The following is a 20,996-nucleotide window of genomic DNA, read 5'->3' as shown; positions in this document are numbered from 1 at the left end:
TTCCCTATCAAACAACTCCATTCACTATCTAATTACAGTGAACACCATGTCAAGTCTAATCTCACATTTACTTGTCCTATATTTTACTCATAGCTCAAAACAGAAATTGGTCTAACCCTTCCTTTAAACGAAGTCTTTGTCCAACACATTCACTATAGTAGGTGGCAGCTTATTACATATTAATCTATGCATATATGTATACAATTAACAACAGTTATTAAAATGCGAGGATAAATAGCCAGAACAATAGAGTGCCCAAGTCGACAGAGAGTGTGCTGGGGTTACTGGTCACATTGAAATATTATGTTCAATTCCAATCACAATAGCAAAACAAAACATACAAGCACTACAGAGGGTGCAGAGGAGAAAGATTAGAGAGAGAGGGAATGGTTAAGGAGAAACCTTCTGAGATATGTAAAATATTAAAAAGGATAAAGTACAACGCAGAATGGTTACTTTAAATGAAGCCAGGAAAGGACAGAAATTTAAATTTGAGAAAAGTAAACAGATATTAGGAAGAACGTCTTTACTCAAAGAGGGATAAATGTTTGGAGTAATCGGTCATCCAGGGTAGTAGAAAAATATTAGGGACTTGTTGCTATAATGGGAGTGCTAGCGTACCAGAGGGATGTGCTGCAATGAACTGAATGACCTTTTCTCATCCTTCACTTTTCTTACTTTCCTATTCCTCTTGCTCAAACACAGCTGCAGGACTCAGTACTGGTGCTGATTTAGCTGTGATAATTAACAATTTACTCAGGTTCTGTCTTCATCACAAATGTTTGCTGTGCCTCATTAAAAAGATCTATTTAGACAAAGAAAAATGTGAAGTGATTTAAACATATGGAGATTGCATGCAAGTGGAGCAAATCTCTGCCTGCTGCTCTAACTCACTCCTCCCTTCCATTTGCTAGCAATTTGTATGGAATTATTAGGCTGGCATCCAGGCCCTTCATATACAAGGACACCACACACACAAGTTGCATGAGTAGGAGACAATTAACTCTGCAGCAAGGGGAAGAAAATACCAAAGCTGATGACTATTACCGTTGTCAACTAGAAAAGAATAGAGAAAATGCTATGGTATCAGGGACATGCACACCGCGGAAGTCCATAATCAGAGCTTTCCCCAATGATCTGGGGGTGATGCATCTCACTGTGGTACTGACCCATACAGAACTAAAAAGGCACAAGTTATTGTTGTCCCAGGTTTGTGGGGCTGTGGGATTCACTTCCAGGGTTAGTGGTTGAGGCAGAAACTATGTCAACATTGGAGATTAGATTGGATAGGTGGATGAAGGAACAAGGGTTGAAGGGATAGGGAAGCAGGGTGGATAAAAGTAAGTGGAACTATTTGCTTGCAAGGAGGGTAAACGCCAACATGGGCTGGTTGTGCCAAATGACCCATTTCTGTGTTGTAACTTCTATGCATAGCTCTGGTCTGTGACACTTAACTGACCTCAATCAGATTGATGGTGGGGGCACCACATGTTATCGCAATGATTCTGGGCTGGGGAAGAAAGGAAACAAATCTACACCATGTGGTACGTTTACCCACTGAGCTATTGGGGAAGCTCCTTTTGCATTGCCACATCTCAGTGGCCACTTCCACAGGCTTCAGAAGATTTTCAATGAATGTTAACAGATCTCCCTTGATGTTACTTATGGTGAGTAGGACTATGTTTTATACTATGTAATCCAGTAACAGTGGTGGTATGCCCTATTTATACTGGGAGCTTGCCACCGACAGCAAAGCCATTAGCACCAAGCTCCCATTATAGGTGTAGCGGTAGTGCTGTTGCTGCTGGAGGTATCATGCACAACCAAAGTAGATGGTCTTCAGCAATGCCTCAAATGCTAATGTTGCTATTTGCTCGCAATGTGCCATCAGTCAGAGCTGGCACATAATATGTGGCTAGCAGTGCAGTGAGCAGCTTAAATGCTCCTACCCACCTCTGTGCCACCCAGTGAAGCAGCGTTGTGATTGTGGGGCTCCAGCCTGGGCCTCTGTGGAAATTGGAGCCCCACATGTGTGTTCAAATGGATCGGGTGGGGGGGAAAAGAGAGGGGGATGGGGGGAGGTTGCAGTGTGGCCCTGAATGTTCTTGGTGCCCAGGACTCCAAGAATTCTTAATCTGGCTCTGGAGGCACCAGTTACACATACCTGAACAAAGGGCTTCTATTGCTTTTAAGAACTAGATGAATATTTAGTGACAGCCATGTAGCAGCACTTATAGCATCACCCTAACCAGGGAAGGGAACTTAATTGTTTGACTCTGGAGTTCGCAACTCTTGTAGTATTTGCACTGTGGCTCAACGCATATATATGGGTTTACTGTGCCACAAAAATGAAGGAAAATGGACTGTAAACCTCCGTGGGGTCTCTCTCCAAGCAGCTTCCCCAGCTTTTAAATAAAATTAGGATTTTCTGGTGGTTCTCTAGCATCTCCCAAACATCTACAGGCCATTTAACAAGTTTTCATGGTTAATGGCTGAGTCGCACTGTACAGCACATTTGTGAGGCATTAACTTTTGCTGAGGTCTGTGGCAACTGCTGTGACTTTTCCCTTTGAAGTTTGCAATGTTTAACTGGGAAAGAAACTGAGGAAGCTGTAAGCAAAGTTTGTGCCTGGAAGCAACTGCACTGGTGCTGCTATTGTACACAAATGCTCATTTAGTAACCGACAGACACAAATTCAGAATTCTTCCTAAGCGAATCAGTCCCCATGATACAATGGGCTTTCCATTTGGTAGCGAAGTCACCGGTTCTTTTACATAGTCACCGAATTCTCTGCCCCCCCCCCCGCCTACCATATAAATGCCCCCATTTTGGAAATTGTAGAAATCTTTCTTATGCAAATCCCACAATTCTAAGAGGTTCCCTGGCCTCAATTTTTTCCCACCTCTCCTGAAACTGGAGGCTCACATGGGTACGCATACAACTGCACTGACAGCCCTTCAGTACCTTTCCCAGGTAGCCATGCCTCATGGTTGAGTCTCGGTCGTGACTGTCAGCAGGCTATTTGGCCATCTGTGATACACAGCCTAATCTGATTTCATTCTCACCCTAGATCAACACACATGCACTTCCCAGCAAGGGTTACACAGTGAGACGCTAAACAGCACACTTACACAGCAGAACTGGAATTAGTCCACAAGGGGTTAATAATGTATCCTATTCAGGAAGCTGCTTCTTACAGTCTTTTCTCAACACATTCTTGATAACACAGTCTCTGGTGGCGATTTACCGGGGCAACTGCTCACAGAATTCCTATTCAATACTTCTCATAAAGATGAGGTAAATTAAAGGCTACAAAAGGGTTTCCAGATTATGTGGGCATCATTGAAGATCATCCTTAATAAACAGTATCCAAGCAGCTACACATTATAGCAAGCGGTTCATTAATAGTCCAGGAAATGAGTCTCTGCTTGGTTAGACTGTCTTCACACTCGATAACAGAGGGAACCGCATTTTAAAATAGCTAACATCCAAGAGAAATACTCGTAACGTAACAATATGAAGGAAAGGAAAGGACTTGCATTTATATGGCGCCTTTCATGACCACAGGACATCCCAAAGCGCTTTACAGTCAATAAAGTACTTCTGAAGGGTCGTCACTATTGTACTATAGGAAACCCGGCAGATAATTTGCGCACAGCAAGATCCCACAAACAGCAATGTGACAATGACCAGATGATTTGTTGTAGTAATGTTGGTTGAGGGATAAATATTGGCCCTGCTCTTCTTCGAAAAGAAAACCCATGGACACCAACAATGGACCCAGGAATGAGCTAAAAGAACAAAGTTGCAGCCCAGATCTTAGGTGAGCAAGCTGGCTGAGCCAATCTCCCACCCTTACCTTTCCAATCAGCAACCAGTTTTCATGTTAATCGACTACATGGTGGGTTCCTGCCATATTCTGTGCATGTGCAGAGTGGCAGTGAAGTTTTGTCCAATGTGCGTGCGTGAAGTGGTTACATCATGACATTGCCTCTAGAGTGAGAATAACAGCACGCGTGAAGTCATGACATTGCGTTCTGATGTCACCATCAAAGTATGCCACTGTTGCCAGGGCAACGCATTGTACCAGACCCAGCAAACCAGCGGCAGTCAAGAAGATCGAGTAAAAAATGGATCTTTCTGGCAGTCAGCCAAAAAAGATCCAGCAGCTATTACTACAGTAAAACAGAGTCTTCAAACTCGTGGCCAGAACTACAGCAGTCTCCCGAGTACAGCAGAATTATTTCTCTACCAAAATGCAGTGAGTGGAGGATACAAACAAATTATGTGCATAAAATCAATCCCAGTCATTTACAGCAGTGCGGACTCCAGGCGTGATTGACGGGGGAATTACTCAATCGTCTCCATTCTGGTGGGGACTAGTGGTGTTTTAAAGTGTCCGCTGGCTGCACATGACCCACACTAGCACCCAATAAAAGCAGCTAAAGAAAACCCATTTAAGACAGACATTTCTAATTGAATACAATAACTAGGCCTAACTTCATACAGCTAGCTATGCATATTGATCACCTGCAGACTAACAGATGCCACAGAACAATAGGATCATGCCTTTATTTGTAGGGGTGCCCAGGAATGTGTCACTATTTGCAAGGGCTCCTCGGCATTGTGCCATTATTTATAGGGGTCCCTGGGAATGTGTCAATATTTGTAAGGGTACCTTAGAGTGCACCAATACTTACAGGGGATCCTACATGCAGAAAAGTTTGAATCCACTGCTACATAAGAATATTGAGAATCAGGTGACAGCTACAAATAATGACTGTCTACATTTTGAATGATAAAATGAGGTAGAATTACAATAATGTGTAGAATCATAGAACATCTATCATGTTAACCCTTCCTCTCTTGAACAAACAGTGAAACAATACAGCGTAATTACTGCTTTTCAGGTTCAAGAAGCTACTTCATTGTCAATTCCTTCTGCATAAAAGGGGGAAATCAATGGACTTACTGGGCTGGCTCAGTGTCTGCCTTCATTTTCGCAACGATTATGAATTTTGAATGGTTTGAAAGATATGTTCTAGCTCCCAGCTTGAAACTGCTCAAAGGCTTTTTAAACCACAAAAGATGCTACATTGCTATCACAGTGCTGGAGACCCTTCGCAGTCATACTTACAGGGGCCAGAATTTGCAGTCAAAATAATGGTGAGGCTAATGGCACTCGTTGTTATTTATGTCCAAAGCTACAGCAACTTCAGGCGAGGGTAGATATGAGGTTAAACGTGGAAATCCAAAAGTTACTGTCCGAGATGCGCCCCTCTGCCGTTAGCTTCGCGGAAATGGCATCTCGCTGTCTGCCTCACCATCGAAATGCATTGAACAGTGTGACGTTACTGTATTTGCACGGTAGATACGAACTAAACTAGCCCTAGAAAGTTAAGTCTTGTCCATTTCAGTTTAAATACCCTTTTGACAAGGTGATAAGTGTTAATTACTGCCAGTCAACCTCTGACACTGAAAATAAACTATTACAAGTGTGGAGTCTCATTCCTTCAGGTTTTAATTGTCAGAGATTTTAAAAATGTCAAATTTGAAATTAAATGTTTTTTAAAATTTTTCCTTTGTCTTTTTTTCTCTCTCTCTTAATCCAGTCTTTCTTTCCCTCTCTTTATTTCTCTTTCTGTACCTGATTTGACACTGAATTCACCCACTCTAATTTACACTTCCTTCTCAGTCCTTGCACTGTTAATTTCACAATCTTTCAATCTGATTGGTTAAGGAGATACACAGTTGCTTGCCCTGTTCACTCAGAGTCCAGATGCCCTGTTTCTCTCGCTGCGACATTATCAGCTCGTACTTTCAGCAACTTGCCACGCAAAACTCTTAAAAACCTAAATGTGCAAGGCAGATGCCGTTAGATGCCCTGCTATCGCAAATTATGGCCCACTGTCTTGCTAAACATGCATAAACAGCACAGTCACCTTGCATTAAATGAGAAGGTTTGAGTGAAGAAATGTCAGTACAGCCCTTGCATAGTTCTATGGGCCTTACGTTTCTGTGTGCAACTGTGTACTAGAACTCTGATCAATTAGAACACTAAATATTAATAAGCCCAGCAGCCAGAAAGAGCCATGCAATAACTCCAGCAACAATCAACACTAATGAGGTGCCTGTTGCTTACGGCAACATAACTGTACTGTTTGCAATCAGATTATTGATGACCTACAGGTCACATCACAAAGGGTGCGGAAACATCAGCAGAAAATAATGAAATGCTTGAACTACTTCTTCTTTTCTGTTTCCTACCTCCTCTTCTTCCTTCCCAACACCCCCCCACCCTAACCTCCCCAAATTTTCTCCCACCGTCTCCTCATGCCTTGGCACAGTTCCATGGGAGGCAGCAGACTTCCTGAACCTGGCCAAGAGTTAGATAAAATATGTAAGAGGGTAGAAAAGTGGCAGATGAAGTTTATATGGACATGTGTAAAGTACTTCATACAGGAAGAGGAGGTGACCAATATGGTGGCTGGGGGAATGCAGTGGATGTGGTGTACATGAACTTTCAGAAAGTTACAAGGTACCACACCGGAGTGTACTGAGAAGGTTAAGGGGTATGGAATTAAGGGGAGAGTAACAAATTGGATTAAAAACTTATTAGAAGGGAGGTAAAAGAGCTTAGGAGTTATGGGAAGTTTCTCTAGAGTGGTTGGGTGTGGGTATTAGTGTCCCACAAGGTTCTGTTCTGGGGCCACTTCTATTCACTGTATACATCAATGATTTGGATACAGGGCCAGAGGGAGAGGTGCCCACATGTGCAGATGATACTCAAATAGGAGGCAGTAGTGAATCATCTTGAGGAGCAAAGGAAGCTGCAAAAGAATTTGCTGAGATGGTGGAAAAGCAAAAAAGTGGCAGATGGAATACAATGTCAGTAAATGTGAGGTGTGGTTAAAAAAAAAGTAGGAATTATACTTTGAATAGAGGAAGAGCAGAGGGATCTGGGAGATTAGATTCACAAGACATTAAAAGCGACAGGTCAAATGGGTAAGGCCATGAAAAACCTAATGAAATACTGGGTTTATGGCAAGAGGTATAGAATATAAAAGTCGAGATGTAATGGTAAATCTGTAAGACTATAGTAAGACTACGGTTGGAGTACTGTGTGCAGTTTTGGGATCCAGGCTATAAGAACAATGTTGAGGCAATAGAGAGGGTTGAGTGCAGATTTACTAGGATGCTGCCTGGTAAGAGGAAATACGCATACACAGAAAGACTTGACAACTTGGGGACTGGTTCTGTTAGAACAGAAAAGATTACAGGGTGATTTGATACAGGTGTTTAAAATTATGAAGGGATAGGGCAGAGTAGATGGAAACCCAAAGTAGATGGAGAGATCCACCGATCATGGCAGGTTGTCTTGAAGGGACAGGGTAAGCAGTCCTGGCCACTCATGGCCCATAAGCAGTGCTGGAAAGTCATTTACCTGCTGGATCCAGCCTATTCTCACCTCCCTCCAACTGCCTGGTTTCCTGAGCCCTGGGATACTCAGTCCGCAGCCGTTAAATCTGAAAGCCTGCTAAACTTTGAGGCACATAGCCTCATCGAAATTTTTAAATTACAGATCCTCCTGTGGAGAGCAGGTTAGTCCCCCGTCCCCCAACCCACCTCCGTTAAAACTGGAAGTGGGTGTGTGGGAGGCGGCTTGGGATCTGGTTTCTCATTTTTTAAATTTTACCTCCCCCGACCCCCATCCTGGGGGGTTAAAATTCTCCCCATGATTTGAGTGTGTAATCATTTTTATTTGCGGTATATTAAATAAACCTTCTTGACAGGGTCAAAAGAATAACATAGGCTAGAAGTCACTATTGGAAATAATTGTCGATGAGTGCTTAATGCATTTGTATGCCATTCCTCTGCCTGCTATTTTAAAGGAGGTGTTTACAGGCTAACGCCTAGGTTAAAATAACAGACGTAGGATTGCCGTACAAATCTGTTGAGCATTCGTCCGCTATAATCGCCAGTGGTAATTGCCTTGTGTTAAAGTGTTTAAAATAAACAGGGGCATCTAACAGAAGAAAATCTAGGTTAATGTTTCATGTAACACTGCATCAAAACTTAGTTCTCAGATTTTGTTTTGATGATATCGACTCATCCTTATCCCTCCTGAAGTTACTTAAAATATTTAAATCAGCATCCCCTCAAAACAGATAGTCCTGGCTGCTCCTGGGTTGCCATGGTGTTGGAAAATTGTGAGGAATGTACTGTCAGTTGGGGTCATTGTAGGTGCGTGTTGTAAATGTTTTCATTTCACAAATTAACCTGGTGTATCTGGGGTTAGATTCCCAGCTAAAAGACCTGAACTGTGAAAAGTTGGATTGAAGTCCATCCAACTCTTGATTTTCATACTCAGAATATCTGGAACCCTTCAAGGAGAAACTATATTTGGCTGGATAGGCAGAATTACAGCGAGCGCGAAATGGCAGAAAACGCACCAAATAAAGTGTCAAACAAAAAAAAACATATTTCTGTGGAGGGAGGGAATGTTCCCAAATCCCCCAGAAAAAAAAATCTTACATCCGCAGCACCCACAAGCCTCCAGTAATTCCAAAAACCACCACTGCTGCCAAAAGTTTTGTATACTTTAAGGCTTTCCTCTGTAACAAACATAATTGAATGTTTATGTTTCTGCATCCAGGACAAAAAAAAGGCCGAGTGCCTATTGACACCACTGTTTCAGCCGATGAGTTGGAGGTGGGGTGGGATTTACTGCAAGACTTACAGCAGACAGTATTTTACAGCAAACAAAGTCTATTTACTCAGCAAACAATGTCTATATAAACAGAAGTCTATTTAAAAAGAGTCTCTACCAACTACAGCAACATCTCCCAATAAAAGCAGAGTGATTTCTCCAGCAAAATGCAGTGAGTGGGGGATAGTTACATAATACTAAATTATGTGCATAAAATCAGTCCCAGTCATTTACAGCATGGCGGTCTCCAGGCGTGATTGATGAGGGAATTACCCAATCAGCTCCATTTTGGCCGGGAATAGTGATGTCACTAATATGCAGCCAACAAAAGGTCCTCTGTCCCATGAGTGCTCGCTCATATCCTTCTGCTGATTTCTCTTCCGTGCATCAACCGTCCCTTTCCCCCACCTCCTGAGGGGTCAACAAACCAGAGATGTTTTGGAGCCCCACCGTTAGAAATTCCTCTCTGACCCCTTCATAGGCGATCAGAGAAGCCCCAGGAGATCCCAGATCCAGATGCTATTTTCCAGATTAACTCCCACATATAGTGGTCAACTCATCAAGTGAACCTGCAGCTTAAGTTATGCTAAGTTCATGTCCCGCTGCACTTTCATTCTAATTCACTGTCTTGGTGGGGCCGGTGGGGGGGGGGGGGGGGGGTGTAGATTCTTGGCAGGTCCATAGGAACCAGTGAAATATCAGTACAGCAAGCACAACGCTCACCAGTTTCCAGCTGGCCTGTTCTCCCTCGATTTCCCAAGGTCGCCATCCCCAAATTGGTCCGCGTTCGCAGGAGCCGTTCCCAAATTGGTCCCCGCTCGCAGGCACCATACCCAAATTGGTCCCCACCCACTGGCGCCGTCCCCATATTGGTCTCCTCTTGCTGGCGCCATCCCCATATTGGTCCATTTACAGGTGCATCAAATGAAGTTTAATGGAGATAGATTTCATTTTATGACTTTATTTGACCCAATTTCTTTTCTTTTCTTTTCAACTCATTTGACCTCCTATTTATTCATTTCAAGCTCCTGTCCCATATGAAGTCTAACACCGGAGGCTCACCAAAGGGGTGAGCAAGAAATTATGCATGCCAACAATTCATAAAGGGAGCTGGTAAAATTAAAGGGATCTGTCAACTTAAGGATAAGTGGCCGCATATGAGGACAAAAAAAAAGCTTTTAAAAAAAGCTGTAAATGTTTCCTGTAAATATGTGAGTTACACAGACTGGGCAGGTCCCAGATCTCATCCTGGGTCTGTTCTGATTTTGCTCAGCTGGTTCTGAGTCTCCATTTCTAAGTAGTGCCTCCACAGAGACTTCAGCAGAACTTTAAAACAAATATGGGAAACACCAAAGTTGAATTTGTTCTCTTTTTGTGCACGTCTGTGCTGAGGGAGGGGAGTTTGTCTGCACAGCAAGAGGCAAAGAGCAGAAGCAATAGACAGAATGGAATCAACAGCAAATTCACTGGCTTCCCTTATCGGCTCTTCGTTGGTTTTGGCATTACGCCAAAATCAGAGATTTATTTGCATTATATTGAGGTGGATTTGAAGCCCAGGTTCACCAAATTTACATCCTCTCCAACGACCGATTCTAGTGTAAACAAAACGGCGAACACTGAAACCAAGCTGATTTCTAGTTTCTTCGGGACTCCATCATTCAGGGTTGCTATTGGGTCAATGTCCTGCATGGTGTGCTTTTCAGCTACACACACTGGTCTGTATGGAGTTTGTTAATCTCAAGTAGAATGGTGTTAAGGCCATTACAATACACCTCAACGCCAACCCCAACACCCCCCCACTCCCACCTCTCACCTAGGGAGGGAAACATCAGTCAGCATTCCCTGATCCCTGCCAGAAAATATGAACATTAGTTGGACTTATATTATGATCCTCTCCCACAATGAGCCAACACTCATTGTACATATAGTTGGCTGGTAGCAGCAGTTAATGGCACAGTTCCTGTACAGTTAGTATGTTCATAAAAGTGCATGAGACATTCTACCTACAATTTGCAGCATATGCTCACCCCATATTATCCTTAAAGGCTAGGCCTGTATTCACTTGAGTTTAGAAGAATGAGAGGGGATCTCACTGAAACGTATAAAATTCTGACAGGGCTAGACAGACTGGATGCCGGGAGGATGTTTCCCTGGCTGGGGGGGTCTAGAACGAGGGGTCACAGTCTCAGGATATGGGATAGGACATTTAGGACTGAGATAAGGAGAAATTTCTTCACTCAGAGGGTGGTGAACTTGTGGAATGCTCTATCACAGAAGGATGTGGAGGCCAAGTCACTGAATATATTTAAGAAGGAGATAGATAGATTTCTAGACACAAAAGGCATCAAGGGGTATGGGGAGAGAGCGGGAATATGGTATTGAGATAGAGGATCAGTCATGATCATATTGAATGGCGGAGCAGGCTCGAAGGGCCGAATGGCCGACTCCTGCACCTATTTTTTCTAATGTGCAAAAAGCATGCTTCAAAGGGAGGGAAGGTTGATGGGTTTTTTCATTAGTGAAAAACACAAACAATAAACATTATAATGAAATCTGCCAACACTTCAAAATTTTAGCACCGAGCTCAAGATTTCCCCAGCCACCTTGCATCACCATAATTTAAAGTGTGCGATTTTATGATTTCCCTCTCCAAAATCTATTTCCTGTATGAACAGCGTTTGTGGTACCAACATTTGCAATGTATGCATTTCCCACCTGCTCAATCACTGGTACAAAAATACACATATTGGTTTCACTTAGCAGCTTTGAGAGTTTGGTTTTTGCAACACTATGAGGTAAAGGCTTCTATATCCCACACAGGGTCTTCCCCGCCCCCCATCTAATCCCACTGTGGCTCAGTGGTAGCACTCTTGCCACTGAGTCAGTCGGTTGTGAGTTCAAGCCCCATTCCAGAGATTAGAGCACAAAATCTAGACTAGAGTGCAGTACTGGCGGACAGATGCTAAACCCAGGCCCCAACTGCCCTCTCAGGTGGACTTTCTCCTTGGTGTCTTGGCCAATATTTATCCCTCAACCAACATCACTAAAAAAAGATTATTTGGTCATTATCGCACTGCGGTTTGTGGGAGCGTGCTTTGTACAAATCGGCTATCACGTTTCCTACATTACAATATTTCAAAAGTACTTCAATTGGCTCTAAAGAGCTTTGGGATGTTCTGAGTTGGTGAACGGGCGCTATGTAAATACAAGTATTTCTTTACGGTTTTGAAATGCCACCACATATGTCTATCTCAGGTGTAACTCAGATTATAGAGTCATAGAGTTATACAGCACGGATAGAGGCCCTTCGGCCCATCGTGTCCGCGCCGGCCATCAGCCCTGTCTATTCTAATCCCATATTCCAGCATTTGGTCCGTAGCCTTGTATGCTATGGCATTTCAAGTGCTCATCCAAATGCTTCTTGAATGTTGTGAGGGTTCCTGCCTCCACAACCCTTTCAGGCAGTGAGTTCCAGACTCCAACCACCATCTGGGTGAAAAAGTTCTTTCTCAAATCCCCTCTAAACCTCCCGCCTTTTACCTTGAATCTATGTCCCCTTGTTATAGTACCCTCAACGAAGGGAAAAAGCTCCTTAGTATCCATCCTATCTGTGCCCCTCATAATTTTGTACACCTCAATCATGTCCCCCCTCAGCCTCCTCTGCTCCAAGGAAAACAAACCCAATCTTCCCAGTCTCTCTTCATAGCTGAAGCGCTCCAGCCCTGGTAACATCCTGGTGAATCTCCTCTGCACCCTCTCCAAAGTGATCACATCCTTCCTGTAGTGTGGCGACCAGAACTGCACACAGTACTCCAGCTGTGGCCTAACCAGTGTTTTATACAGCTCCATCATAACCTCCTTGCTCTTATATTCTATGCCTCGGTTAATAAAGGCAAGTATCCCATATGCCTTCTTTACCACCTTATCTACCTGTTCCGCTGCCTTCAGGGATCTGTGAACTTGCACACCAAGATCCCTCTGACCCTCTGTTTTGCCTAGGGTCCTCCCATTCATTGTGTATTCCCTTGCCTTGTTAGTCCCTCCAAAGTGCATCACCTCGCACTTTTCCAGGTTAAATTCCATTTGCCACTGTTCCGCCCATCTGACCAACCCATCTATATCGTCCTGCAGACTGAGGCTATCCTCCTCGCTATTTACCACCCTACCAATTTTTGTATCATCAGCGAACTTACTGATCATACCTTTTACATTCATATCCAAGTCATTAATGTAGACCACAAACAGCAAGGGACCCAGCACCGATCCCTGTGGTACCCCACTGGCCACAGGCTTCCAGTCACAAAAACTACCTTCGACCATCACCCTCTGCCTTCTGCCACTAAGCCAGTTTTGTATCCAAAGTGCCAAGGCACCCTGGATTCCATGGGCTCGTACCTTCTTGACCAGTCTCCTGTGGGGGACTTTATCGAAGGCCTTACTGAAATCCATGTATACCACATCCACTGCGTTACCCTCATCCACACGCCAAGTCACCCCCTCAAAAAATTCAATCAAATTGGTCAGACATGATCTTCCCTTGACAAAGCCATGTTGACTATCCCTGATTAATCCTTGCTTCTCCAAGTGGAGACTAATTTTGTCCTTCAGAATTTTTTCCAATAATTTTCCTACCACTGATGTTAGGCTCACTGGCCTGTAGTTCCCCGGTTTTTCCCTACTCCCCTTCTTGAATAATGGTATTACATTAGCGGTTCTCCAGTCCTCTGGCACATCCCCTGTGGCCAGAGAGGTTCTGAATATATGTGTCAGAGCCCCCGCAATCTCCTCCTTTGCCTCACACAGTAGCCTGGGATACATTTCGTCCGGGCCTGGGGATTTATCCATTTTTAGGCCTGCTAAAACCGCCAATACCTCCTCCCGCTCGATGTTAATATGTTCGAGTATATCACAGTCCCCCTGCCGTATTTCTATGTCTACATCGTCCTTCTCCATAGTGAAAACAGATGCAAAAAATTCATTTAGAACCCCTCCTACATCTGCCGGCTCCACACACAGATTGCCATTTTTGTCTCTAATGGGCCCTATTTTTTCCCTAGTCATCCTCTTACCCTTAATATACTTATAAAACATCTTAGGATTTTCCTTTATTTTGCTCGCCAGTGTTATTTCATGGCCCCTCCTTGATCTCCTAATTTCTTTTTTAAGTATCCCCCTGCACTTTTTGTACTCCTCTAGGGCTTCCTCCGTCTTTAGCCTTTTGTATCTGCCAAAAGCCCTCCTTTTTTTCCTAATCCATTCTCGTATATCTCCTGACATCCAAGGTTCCCTGGAGTTCTTGGAACCACCCTTGACCTTTACGGGAACATGTTGCCATTGTATGGTCTCAATCTCCCTTCTGAAAGACTCCCATTGCTCCGATGCGGATTTTCCTACAAGCAGCTGATCCCAGTCCATTTTGGCCAGATCCTGCCTTATCCTATTAAAATCGGCCTTCCCCCAATTTAGAACCTTTATTTCCGGCCCCTCCCTATCCTTTTCCATGACCACCTTAAATCTCACCGAATTATGGTCACTGTCACCAAAGTGCTCACCTACTAGCACTTCTTCCACTTGGCCGGCCACATTCCCTAGAATTAGGTCCAGTACCGCCCCCTCTCTTGTAGGACTTTCTACATGCTGGCTCAAAAAGCTCTCCTGGATGCACGTTAAGAATTTTGTACCCTCTAAGCCTTTTACACTCTGAATATCCCAGTTAATATTGGGGAAGTTGAAATCCCCCACTATTATTACCCTATTATTTGCACAATTTTCTGAGATTTGCCTACATATCTGTTCCTCTATCTCCCCCTGACTGTTTGGGGGCCTATAGTACACTCCCATCAAAGTGCTTGCCCCCTTTTTGTTTTTAAGCTCCACCCATATGGCCTCATTAGAGGAACCTGCTAATATATCATCCCTCCTTATGGCAGTAATTGATTCTTTAATTAATATTGCGACCCCCCCTCCTCTTATACCTCCCCCTCTGTCTAGTACTCGAGAGAGACTCCTACCCCCTTTTCCCAAGTTTTTATTTTTGAGACCCCACTTTGATATAATTGCTCCCCATGTTGCATTCCTTTGCCTGGCTGAGAAGACGGAGAGGATGCCTGTTTCTACCTGAAAATTGGCATCACAGGAATTAAAGGGCCAGTCTCTGTACTACGTTTACACATAGTCACTTATTAAAAAACATGCAATAAAGTCATCTTTATTTAACAATGGTCAGGCAAAGCTACTTTCCCCAACAGAAAAGATCCTCTCTGCTCAAGAGTATCCCAACTCCACTTTTGAGACAGCAAACTCCAGTATACCAAGGATTCAGGAGCTGCATTAATAAGGTTCTCACTGAACTGAAAATCTCTCAAGATCACACTGTTGAACAATTCGAAAATAGCATTGCTGCAGCAGATTGGTATTCGAGTGTGTCAAGCCACGATGTGACAGAAGGTTCAAGCCTCTGATTTCCAATCTCTGTACTTACTTTTGTGACATTTATGAGCCTTTGCACAGGATAAGTCATTTTAATGACACCAAAAGGATGAAGTGAAATGGAATAAGTGTAAATAAAAATATTAAGACCACAATCTCTATCACCATGATTAGAACTGTGTGGGCTCTGAATTGTAAACGTAGTACAGAGACTGGCCCTTTAATTCCTGTGATGCCAATTTTCAGGTAGAAACAGGCATCCTCTCCGTCTTCTCAGCCAGGCAAAGGAATGCAACATGGGGAGCAATTATATCAAAGTGGGGTCTCAAAAATAAAAACTTGGGAAAAGGGGGTAGGAGTCTCTCTCGAGTACTCCTACATATCTCCCACCACCTGGGTCAAAATAGTACATTGCTAGAGAATAGGAAGTAGGCTTCCTGTCCATCTTCTCAGTCAGGTTAAGAGATGCAACATAGGAAGAAAATAAAATTAATTAAGATGGGGGGGGTGTCTTAAAAAATATAAACTTTATAAATGTAATTTGCTCATTATATACCATTGTTTAAGAAATGCCCGAGATTCACCTGAACTGTTAACCCCATATTAGCTCATCTCCCCACCAGAACCAATGGCTCAGATGATGGGTCTCATGTCCACCTGAAAACTGGCATCGCAGGAAGTAAAGGGAAATCATTTATGCTACACGTATACATAAGAGCCCACACACTTCCAGTCATTATGATAGACACTGTGATCTAATCTCTGTTTACATCTGCTCCAGTTCAGTTTATCCTTAGGTGTCATTACAATGACTCATCCTGTGCAAACATTCTTAAACTTTGTAAAGATAAACCCAGATTAGGGAGGTCACTTGGCCCATGTAATTCATCCTGATATAGAAACCCATGATTCTCTCCCAAATAACATCGAACAGCCTCTTAAGTAACGCCACAGAGTTATTACTTCTAGTACCCTACCCAGGTCATTCCAACATAAAACAAAATACTGCACATGCTGTAAATCTGACATAAAAACAGAAAATGCTGGAAACACTCAGCAGGTCAGGCAGCATGTGTGGAGAGAGAAAGATAGGGTTAACATTTCTGACTAGAGGTCACCGACCTGCAACGCTAACTCTACCTTCCTCTCTCCACAGATGCTGCCTGACCTTCTGAGTATTTCCAGCATTTCCTGTTTTTATTTCAGATTATTCCAAGTATTGTTCACGCTTTGTGTCAAGAAGTGCTTCCTGACATCAGTCCTGAACTTCATGGTTTTTTCTTAATGAGTCAGGCTCATAATTTAACTCTTTTTCTGAGGTTAAAATACTAACTTATATATAAAAGCTTTAATTCATAAATTTCTGAGGAATCGTGATGACCAATCTCCACTAACAAGGCTTACACCAGTAAAAGAAAGAAATTTGCATTTATATAGCACCTTTTATGACTTAAGGACATCCCAAAGCACTTCACAGCCAATTAAGTAGTTTTGAAGTGTAGTCACTATTGTAATGTAGGAAACGCGGCAGCCAATTTTCAGACAGCAAGATCCCACAAACAGCAATGTGATAATGACAAGATAATGTGTTTTTAGTGATTATAGGATGAGGGATAAATATTGGCAAGGATACCGGGGAGAATTCCCATGCTCTCTTTCAAATAATACCATGGGATCTTTTACGTACACCTGAGAGGGCAGACCAGGCCTTGGTTTAACGTCTCATCCGAAATACAGCACCTTCGTCAGTGCAGCACTCCCTCAGTACTGCACTGCAGTGCCGGCCTAGATTGTGTGCTGTAGTCTCTAGGGTAGCACTTGACCGCATGACCATCTGACTCATAGGTAATAGTGCTACCATTGAGTCACGGCTGACACTAAGAGGATATAATTTGTACAGGAAAGATTTCTGGATTGATGCAGAACTTTAGGCTTAGGTACAATAAGTGATGGGTGTGTAGTGATCTCAAAAATCAGTCACTGCCACAGAAGTGCTACCTTTTCAATTAATCCTTTTCATCCCAGCCTTTTTTGCATGGGCAAAAAGGAGGGTCAGTAATCTTGCACGCTGGGGATCAGGCACATGTGTCATCCATTCAATACAAGATACACAGCACGGCCTCGGATGGGTCAGACATACAGCAACCTCACCAAACGGGACTCAACAATTCTCTTCTAATTCCATTAATGCTGTTGTTTAAAAAAAATGGGGTGGGGGAAGGAAAAGAGTGTGCACCAAATTACTTCTTTATATAAACACAAGTGTCTTGTTGTCCTTTATCCAGGATTCACAATATCAACAGCTGAATGTAAATCATGCATATCAGATGACATATTTGCATAATTCACTGGATCCAACCTGCTGAGCCTTTGCTGAAAGGCAGACTCTTTTTTAAATAAATCTTGGCTGGAGACAATAAGAATCTCGCTAGTTAGATTTCCGCTCTACGATTTCTTTAAAGAGCAACTACAGTCGTCAGTTTCATTTTTAATTGCAAGAGTCGAGTATAATTATTTGATGAGATCTCCTATTACTTGATGACAGGCTATTGTATAAAGTAGGCCGACACTGTAGAACTGAGCCACACAGTTCAGATAAAGGTTCCAGATTCAATCTCCGATCGATACCGAGTTAGCTGATCTCAGGCAGAACTGGAGTTCGGTTCAGTACAACTGGCATTAATGGAATTTGGAGGGGGAAAAATCAGACAGTATTCCCACTCCTGATTACTATGCGTTGACCTCTGTTGGAAAGTGCATTATGTGTGGATTTTTAAAAATTCATTCCCAGGATGTGGGCATTGCTGGCAAAGCTGGCATTTAATGCCCATCAATAGTTGCCCTAGTTTGATACAACTTTGTTGCTCGCACGGCCACTTCAGAGTCAACCACATTGGTGTAGGACTGGAGTCACATGTAGGCCAGACCAGGTAACGACTCCAGGTTTCCTTCCCTAAAGATTTGTGGATCAGTTGGATTTTTGAGACAATCCGACGACTGCATGGGTCACTTTTACTGATACCAGTTTATTTCCAGATTTTTTTTTAAAAGCTGAATTCAAATTCTCAAACTACCTTGGTAGGATTTGAACTCTATGTTCTACTGGATTACTAGTCCAGACCTCTGGATTACTAGTCCAGTGAAATAACCACTACATCACCGTAACCTTAATGGATGTCAGGATGATTCCACAATGGAGCCTGGCTATGACCCCCCCACACCATCCAAGCTCATGCAAACACCATTTGGGGGAGATACCCAAGAGTGCAGGCCACCCACACAACTAGCTCCCAGCATAAACTCACAGAGAAACCTGTGGGGGTGTGGAGAAAGGAGATTTAACCCTACAATGCTAAGGATAAAAGATCGCCCTGTCTCATTTTCCACTGCAGAATTTTCCGATTCACCAATATATTAATATTTGAAACAAACATTACCACAGTAAAACATTATACTGTCGCCACTTTAAATCTGAAGCTGCCATAGAAACATAGCTTGTTTGTGCACTGGGGCACAGCTGTCCCTCTTCCCCCTATGATTCCTCAAACAGCGAGTATCCAATCTCACATAAACCATCTGGGGAGGCGTCAGGCAGAGATGGGGACACTTTTTCCCCCAAGGGAAGCTCTCAGTCCTCAGCTCCGTTTAAGAGAGGCTTTGGCTGGAGCTCGAGGCCAAATGATATGCTGTTGGTTGGGTCAAGGGAAGACCTCGGGGGAACCTGAAGAAGTGGGAGAAGACAGCTCACAAAATTGGGATGGGGGAAGGGAAGAGAAATTTTGAAATATCTTGGAATAAGATTTCAAAATAGCTTAAACTAGGTTCTATATTGTCATTAGCTGTAACCCCTCCTTAATGACACTATATCAATTGTAGATAAAAGCAAAGATTATAAAAATGTATCAAAGATTAAAATACATTCCCTGCCCTGATTTATAAGCTTTTGTCGTCAGGCAGATTAAACCGACCAGAAATCACCAGAGAATTTAACACTACTGAGGCCAATTATGGTCTCCTCTCTCTCCACCGCCCACCCCCTTTTCTTATTTTAAGGTAGCCCATGACATTTGGGGTCAATTCGAAATTATTTCTGTCAGGGTTAGGGATCAGTCAAATACTACTAACTGGAAGGGATGCGAAAGGCGTTTTTTTTTTACTGGTGAGCACGGGCTAATAATTTGACCCTCCAATACTGGCGGGGTTTCCCCTCCATAAATCATCTCCATCATTCTACCGACCCTTACTCACTGAAACCTAGAACATAAAACTAAGAGGGATAGCACGGTGCAAAAAAAAAAAATCTCGCACACACAGGTTGAAAAGAATGAGTTTGACTAAATTGTAAACACACACGTACAGAAAAGCACCACACACAGCCTCAGACGGATGCGCTTGTTACACACCCTGTTGACAATACCAACAGGATTGCGTCTGCTGAAATCCACACGTCCTTGTCGATTTCAGCCGATGAAATTCCCTGAACTGTGAGCGTAGTTTCACACACACACACACACACAATTTTTTTTTAAAAAAAGGCTGAAGCTTCAAGAAAACATCAGCAAAAAAACACCCCCTTCCCGCTTGGTTCGCTTTGAATTAATTGCACCGCAATGTAATGTAATGTAATGGCATGCCCATCGCCTCTCACTCCGTCCCCCTGTCCTCCCCTTCATTGTTCATCTCAACACCCATTTCCCCCCCAATCGATTTTTGCACCATTCAGGCATTCCCTCCCTACCGCCCGCACAAAATTGAAGAGTTATCGTGCAGTAAAATGAATGCGCTGGGCACCCCAGTTCGCTTTTGTCCACTCCCCTCTCGCTTTCTAAGCTATGTTGGAAACTAACCGCCCAGCCAATGCAATCTGATGCCTTTGAAAGCGAGAGCCGTGTCACCATTCCTCTCCTCTCCTCTCCTCCTCTCCAGCCGTGTTGCATACATTGTGCTCTACTCACCCTGCACGGTTGAAAGCCGCAGCGTTTTGGCGAAGGCTCCCCGCACACCGCAACCGAGCAAGCACAGAAGGGTGAATCTAAAAGCCGCAAGAGGTGGCATTATTACAGGGACATCACTGGATCGTGCCTCCGTCTCTCAGATCTCAGCCATCCGTCCACATTCCCTGGAACACGCTGAGCCTGAATCCTCCTCTTCCTCCCCCTTCGCTCCAGTCGCATCGAGCTCGCAAATCGCGTAATGGTTTGTTTTAGTGTCTTGAGAGAGAGAGGGGGGGGGGTGGGAACAAAAAAGGATCCTTCCCCCAGCGCCATCCTCTGTCCCACTCTGGCATAGCGGCGACCAGCGTGTTGTCCTTAAAAAGGAAATAACGTTCTTCGTGTTATAATCCAATATTACAACTGTGCGGCAAGGCTCAATGTCTAGGGTGCCAAATTAAAAATGATGGAATTTTAGTGGGACCCACCCTGGATGGGAATAGTTTGCAAAGAGCAATTCCTCCCCAATCCTATGCACACAAGAGCTATCCTGGCACTGAGATCATTGTTCAAAGAACTTTTGTGGCCCTATAAAATTTTCAAAATCTTATTTTTAGAAGGAAGAATTGCTTTTTAAGGTGTCACTGGTGGCCTCTCACCTCTGTTGTTAGGAGGTCCTGGGTTCAAGTCCCACTCCAGGGAACATAATCCAGGCTGACACTCCAGTGCAGTACTGAGGGGGTGCTGCACTGTCTGAAGTGCCAACTTTCAGTTGAGATGTTAAATCGAGGCTCCTTCTGCCCTCTCAGGTGGACGTAAAAGATCCCATGGCACGGTTTCGAAGAAGAGCAGGGGAGTTCTCCCTGGTGTCATGGCCAATATTTATCCCTCAACTAACATCACTAAAAACAGATTATCTGGTCAT

At 43.5% G+C, this 20,996-nt stretch overlaps 1 protein-coding gene across 1 annotated transcript in view; it reads right to left on the bottom strand.

The window, feature by feature from the left end:
• fam171a2a (family with sequence similarity 171 member A2a) overlaps positions 1 to 20,350 on the bottom strand; it is a 245,437-nt gene extending 225,087 nt beyond the window's left edge. Inside the window, exon 1 of the mRNA XM_067969055.1 lies at positions 20,096 to 20,350. Coding sequence (XP_067825156.1) covers positions 20,096 to 20,195 — 100 coding nt within the window. The 5' untranslated portion in view covers positions 20,196 to 20,350. The remainder of the gene's footprint in view (positions 1 to 20,095) is intronic.
• Positions 20,351 to 20,996: the final 646 nt, after the last annotated feature.

Source organism: Heptranchias perlo, chromosome 30 (assembly GCF_035084215.1).
Source record: "Heptranchias perlo isolate sHepPer1 chromosome 30, sHepPer1.hap1, whole genome shotgun sequence".
NCBI classification, from domain to species: domain Eukaryota; kingdom Metazoa; phylum Chordata; class Chondrichthyes; order Hexanchiformes; family Hexanchidae; genus Heptranchias; species Heptranchias perlo.
The sequence above is the reverse complement of the archived record's forward strand: the minus strand, read 5'-3'. Positions and strand labels throughout refer to the sequence as shown.